The 6,000-nt window shown below is 33.1% G+C and overlaps 1 protein-coding gene across 1 annotated transcript in view; it reads right to left on the bottom strand.

Annotated features, from left to right (window-relative positions):
• Positions 1-512: 512 nt before the first annotated feature.
• MMRN1 (multimerin 1) overlaps positions 513-6,000 on the bottom strand; it is an 80,182-nt gene continuing 74,694 nt past the window's right edge. Inside the window, exons 8-9 of the mRNA XM_517342.6 lie at positions 2,624-2,770; positions 513-1,378 (exon numbers count right to left, since the gene is read on the bottom strand). Of these exons, the coding sequence (XP_517342.5) occupies positions 957-1,378; positions 2,624-2,770 (569 nt within the window). The 3' untranslated portion in view covers positions 513-956. The remainder of the gene's footprint in view (positions 1,379-2,623; positions 2,771-6,000) is intronic.

Raw genomic sequence — 6,000 nt, 5'->3', positions numbered from 1 at the left:
CCTGCCTCAGCCCTATGAGCTCATGGGCCTTGGTCTCTGTGTCTTAGGGTTCTTCAACTATAAAAATCATGGTAATCATGCCCACTTTACAAGGGTTATTGTGAGGAATGAGACATTACATGTAAATTGTTTAGAAGAGAAACAGGGCATAGTGAGCATCTCATAAATTGTAGTATTACACAGATTATGACCTACGCTTTAGAAGAAGAAGGGCAGATCTGTAGGTACTACCATAGAAGAATACTTATTAGAAAAAGACTTTTTTCCCCTTATAGATGTTGTGGGGGTGGGGGGGTAAATGATCCACTCACATATTCTTAGACTTGAGTGTACATGTCCAACTACATGTAAATTACTATGTTATAATTAGAGAATTATAGGAAGAGAACAATAGTCAAGCATTTTTCATATTTTCAGTTCAACTTTCTTAATTTTGATTCTGAATGAAAATCTTAGTATGGAAAATAGATCAACTCAACGTAAAGAGTAAAAATAAAAGTTTACAAAATCAATTTTCATTTTTTGAGTAATTTATTTAAATTTGTGAATCTAGAAAATGTGTGTTATATATTTATATACAGGGAATAACAAAAGTTAAGTGTTTAATTGGAAAGAAAACTGTGACTGATAATATGTTGTAATTACCATTTTATAATATTACTTTCCATTGCAATGACTTAAAATGAAGAAATAAGAATAGGAATAATTATGCTAACAAATTCACTTTGTTTTCTGTGCCATTAAATTTCTTTAGGATCAAGAACTCCTTCATATTCAGACATTAAACAATATTCAAATAATTTTATAAAATAGACATACAAGTTTACTCATATTAAAAAAACAAGTTGATTTTCATTTCCTGTAGAAAAACCAAAACAGAGCAGATGTGCAAGCAAAGATAAATGAAAACACTGGCTGTTTCTCAATAAAGGTGATAGTCTGTTTTTCGTACTAACTTATGTACGATATAATAAGTAGCCACTAAATGTAGTAACAGGGGGAAACTTGGCTGGAATTGTTCCTTTTGCAAGTCGTAACCAGACTTCCTGCCCATAATTTAATTCTAATAAGGCATCCCCAGTTAAAACCCTATCACAGTGTATTTCACTGTTAATATTTTCAGACTCAAATGCAAGCTTGTCTATTCCATCAACCACTAAAAATCCAGAAATATGAGCACTAAATGACTCGATGGTGTACTTGAAAACATATACTCCAAGATACGGAATTCTAAATTTTCCAGTTCTTGGGGTATATGAAGCTCCATAATTGACATCCAAGTTATTAAACAGGATAGGACCAGGTGTAGTCATTCCATACGTATGAGATGCAAAAAATGCCACCATGGGTGCATATCTGTAAGATCCTTTGGAAAAATCTGTTAGAGGAAAAAATGGCAAGAGTTAATTTTCATGTTTTTATCTTATTTTGTCTTTCCTTATATCTTCGTCATTTTTATCTCAGTTACAAAAAGTCTTAGCAGAAGAGAAAGGCCATCCATCAAACTTAGCAAAGGTGCACGTGTCTCAATGCCTGTCTCTTCTCTGGGGTAAATTACTCTAAATTGCTTAGCCTCTTGTTGCCTCAGTTTCTCCATTTAGATCAGGATAGAATAAAAATAACATTTGATACCTTCCTCACACAAATGCCTCAAAGATAATTTGCATGTTGCTTTGATCTCCCCAGAGATAAAGGAATTCAAAGCACTCTATGATTATTATGGTTATGTCAGAATGTTTTAAAGCCCCTTGCAGGAATTGAAGCTGACATGATGTAGAAACAATTTTTCCGGCACCTTGTCAAGCAGTTTCTAAAGGCTAAAACGAAAACCATATAAAGTCATATTCACTGCAGCAAAGTAGACAAAGGCAATTTTCTGTGTAATTAATGCCAATTGTACTTACAAAGGCTGAGATCTAAAAACAGACTAAAAAATTTACATTTCACTATGCAGGATATTATTAAGAAAAAGCTGATTTGAAATAGGTTTTTTTGCAGTCATTAAATAACACATTTTTATGCTGCACATACATTTCTGTATAAAAATCAGAAATGGTGCACTCTTGAAGTAAATCCAAAGCACCAATACTTATGAATTTAAATAAATAAAAAAGCCATCTTGTTTTACTTAATACATTTGAGCATGTTCTAACAGTTCTCACACAGTCAAAATGGTGCCATTAGTTTAACCTTCACAGAAAACGTGTTACTAAGCATGTATTAAAGCCTCATTTAAATGACCATACCAGACATAAATCAAAGGCGTATTTCTTTAACTGCTTGTTTGAGGAGAAAGTGTTTCTATCAGTCAGATATATACATCCATATATTTTTAGGATGCACAAGAGAAAAAAAGTTTGTGAGGGGGTAGAATTTTCCATAAACTGCCTCTATATAGCAATATTGAAAATTTCAACAGGTGCATGTGAATAAGAATTTGCCTAACAAAAGGACATTTCCACTTGTAAATCAGGTACATTCTTCAGTAAGTTTCGAAAAAGTAAAAGGAATTGTCAAGTGGATCCAGATTAAGCAGGCTTAAATATTCATTAATAAATATTTTCAAAACGTGTTTCTATTTATGACAATGAGCAAATCCAAAGATGCGTATACTTTTTTTTACCTGGAGCTAAAGCATTTTCTTCCACAAGCTTGATAGTGCAGTTGTCACCAGTAAAAGGATGTCTGCAGGCACAGGTAAAGCTAGTTCTTCCATTTATGCACGTGCCCCCATTTTGGCACGGATGCCGACTACAGCTTGAATACTCCTCTGTTACGGAAAAAGAATCAAGGTAAAAGAGAATAAAGTGACCTATTTTCCTGTTGATCTCAAATCGTAGTTTGCAGCAGAATAGGAAAAAGACTGAATTTTAAGTAAGAGAAATGGGCTCCACGGCCCAGGATGCCTGTCGATCTGGGCACAGGACGTCATGCAAATCCCTTAGCTCTGATCTCTCTATCTCCTTCAGTAAAGTGGGCAAAATTCTGTGATCCATTACATTTATTGGTGTGAAATGTTAACATTCTTGTCAACTGCAGAACAGAATAGAATTATCTCAATACAAATCATGTATATTTGAAACTGGTACTTGATAAAGGTAATGCTTTAAATCACTGAGAAGAAAAATATCTGTTCAATACATGGTGCTAAGGTGGTATTGAATATATATTAAAAACATAAATTCCACATATACAAAAATACTAAATATAAAAAAACCAATATGATTGCATTACAACAAAAAAGGAGAATATCTTTCTAGAGCTTTAAAATTTTTAAAAATTCTTTCAAAGCAAAACAAAGCAAAGCAAAGGAAAACAAAACCCAGAAACCATAAGAGAAAAACATTATCATGTTTGACCTAAGAATTAAAACTCATTTGCATTGAAAACCACCATTTTCAAAGTTTAATGATAAGTTACAAAATTAGAAGACATGGCAATCTAATGACTAATATTCGTAACATATGAAAAACTCTGAAAAGAAAAAAAAAATTCTCCCTTACAAAATGGAAAATGAGGCCGGGTACGGTGGCTCACACCTGTAACCCCACCACTTCAGGAGGCCAAGGCAAGAGGATGGCTCGAGTCCAGGTGTTTGAGACCAGCCTGAGCAGCATAGTGATACCCCATCTCTAATTTTTTAAATAAAAAATAAATAAAAATAAGAAAATGGTCTTCACTTACAGATCAGAAAAAAATAAGTTAAAAAATGGAGAATGTATCAGTAGGCAAATCATTGAACAAAACCCACAAAAGGTCACTAAAAGTTTTAAAGCATATGCAACCTCATTACTAATTCAGAAATAATAAATTTAGCAATAATAACATTATTTAAATATAAGGTGGCAACATTTAAAAAGATACATAGAAAATATCCAGTCATGTCAATATAAGGGAAAATGGGCCTTTTCATGCAATGCTGGCTGGAGTGTAAACTGCTATAGCTGTTAATAGGACAATGTGACAATATTTATCAGTATTAAAAAGGTTAATTTACTTTGAGCCAAACATTTCTTCTGGCAGTATATATATACTCCAGACATACTTGTCCATGTGCGCAAAGACAATTCTTCAATTCAAAATGCTATCATTTGCATTCTTGAAAAATTTAAAGACTCCTAAATGATCACTGATGCAGGACTTGTTAAATAAATTATAACATATTCCCACTGAGGAATATTAGACAGCAATTAAAGAATGAGGTAGATTCCCCAACAGGTTTGGTTTACTGAAGACAGAAAGTTACAGCTCACACATTACATATAGAATAATTTCATTTGTTGTGAAAGCTTCAAATTATGAATATGGTTATAAACATAATGCATAATTATGTAAATGCAGAAACAAGGTCAGAAGAATTCAGCACTTATACTACTTGCCACAGTTACTCTGGTGCCACCTTATGGTAATGATGTAGTTTACCATCCACTCATTTCAAACCAGGTGATTGTTGATGATTTTTAATTTGGAAGTTATTTGCTTTGTGTAATATTTTTCTCATGAAGTGAGATCTATACATTTTTATATACATTTTGTTTCATAGCCATATAATTGAAATTCACATAAAATGTGACCAAACTGCATGCCTGTATTATTAAATTTTGCAAAGCAAATATATTAATATCGTACTTAGGTAATGAGAAATTAATCAGAATTATCTTGATATATTCTCTGCAATATACTATAAACTATTTTCCTTATTAAGAAAAGTATTAAAATATTACATGTGTGTAATACCTTTTAACAAATATTTCAACTGGCTAACATTCCTTTAACCTCATTTTGCTGCATGTGAATAGATTATCAAATCCCTTTTTTGCTGCTCATTAACATTCCAGAACTTTGCCCATTATTTTCCTGCATTAAAAACATCAATGACTTTTCATTACCTATAGTAATGTGAATATTCTGTATCAAAGTATTTGCTTCATTTATTTTTACATTCTCTGAATTTAGCACAGTGATCAACTCACAGGAGAAGTTTCAATTAATGGGTTTCACTAGGAATGTATCAATTGTGCAGTAGAGTTGGGGGGAACACTAACTTATTTATGTAATTTGATCAGCTCTATAATTTTAATTTTCCCAAATATAAAAAAATCACAGTCACCTATAACCTTGGCCCTGTTCATGAATCAGGGATCAAAGCTGTGCTATAAGGAGAACTTAAGAAACTGTAGAAAAAAATAGATTTATCTGCATTGCTGTTGGCTCTACTCTGAATCTTCAGGATCAAGGATTCTGCCTGCTATTTAATGTCCAGGAGCAGCATTCCATTTTTTGCTTCTTTATGTTCCATTACTTTAGGAATTGGGTCTTGCCTTGCTGTAGTTCTTGAGTCATTTCAGAGGGTGCTATTTTACCCCATTTTCCAATTTCTTTTTAGGGTCATTCATCTGGAGTAGGGCTACACTTAAGTTTAATTGAAGGTCTGCATCTACTACTACTGTTACAGTAGCCCAAACTTCTTGAGACTGCACACAGCTTGCCTTCTAGGACATCTTTCATGGTGCCTACTGATTATCTGCTCAGGATGCCTCGGCCACTTGTCTGTACCTGCTTCAATTGCTTCTGTTTTAAGTTCCTTTCTGTGCCTCTTTTTGCTATTTTAAGTATGTCTGGACTTTCCAAGTCTCTGCCAAAATAATCACATTTTAAAATATAAAATCATGTCCATGGCACCCAGAACTGGACATATTGTACCAGTGGAGCCCAAGCATAGTAGGTTATGGTAGCAATTGCTAGTTACCCCTGCTGAAATGAACTTACACTTCTGTCAAGATAACACAAGCATTAAAGTATTCATTGTCTATTTCTGCATCTGTATCACACTGTCTCATAACAGGTCTCCTGTGCTCTGATGTATTGAAGCTTTCTAAAATCTCATGTCTATTTAATTCATTTAAACATGAACTTACAATTATTATTGATAATAAAATTTATCTTATTAGACATGAGTTACCATCTCTGTCCACAGAAACCATTCAGTTTTATTCTGTA

This window comes from Pan troglodytes, chromosome 3 (assembly GCF_028858775.2).
Source record: "Pan troglodytes isolate AG18354 chromosome 3, NHGRI_mPanTro3-v2.0_pri, whole genome shotgun sequence".
In the NCBI taxonomy this organism is placed as follows: domain Eukaryota; kingdom Metazoa; phylum Chordata; class Mammalia; order Primates; family Hominidae; genus Pan; species Pan troglodytes.
Note: the sequence above shows the minus strand (reverse complement) of the source record. Positions and strands in the feature narration are given on the sequence as shown.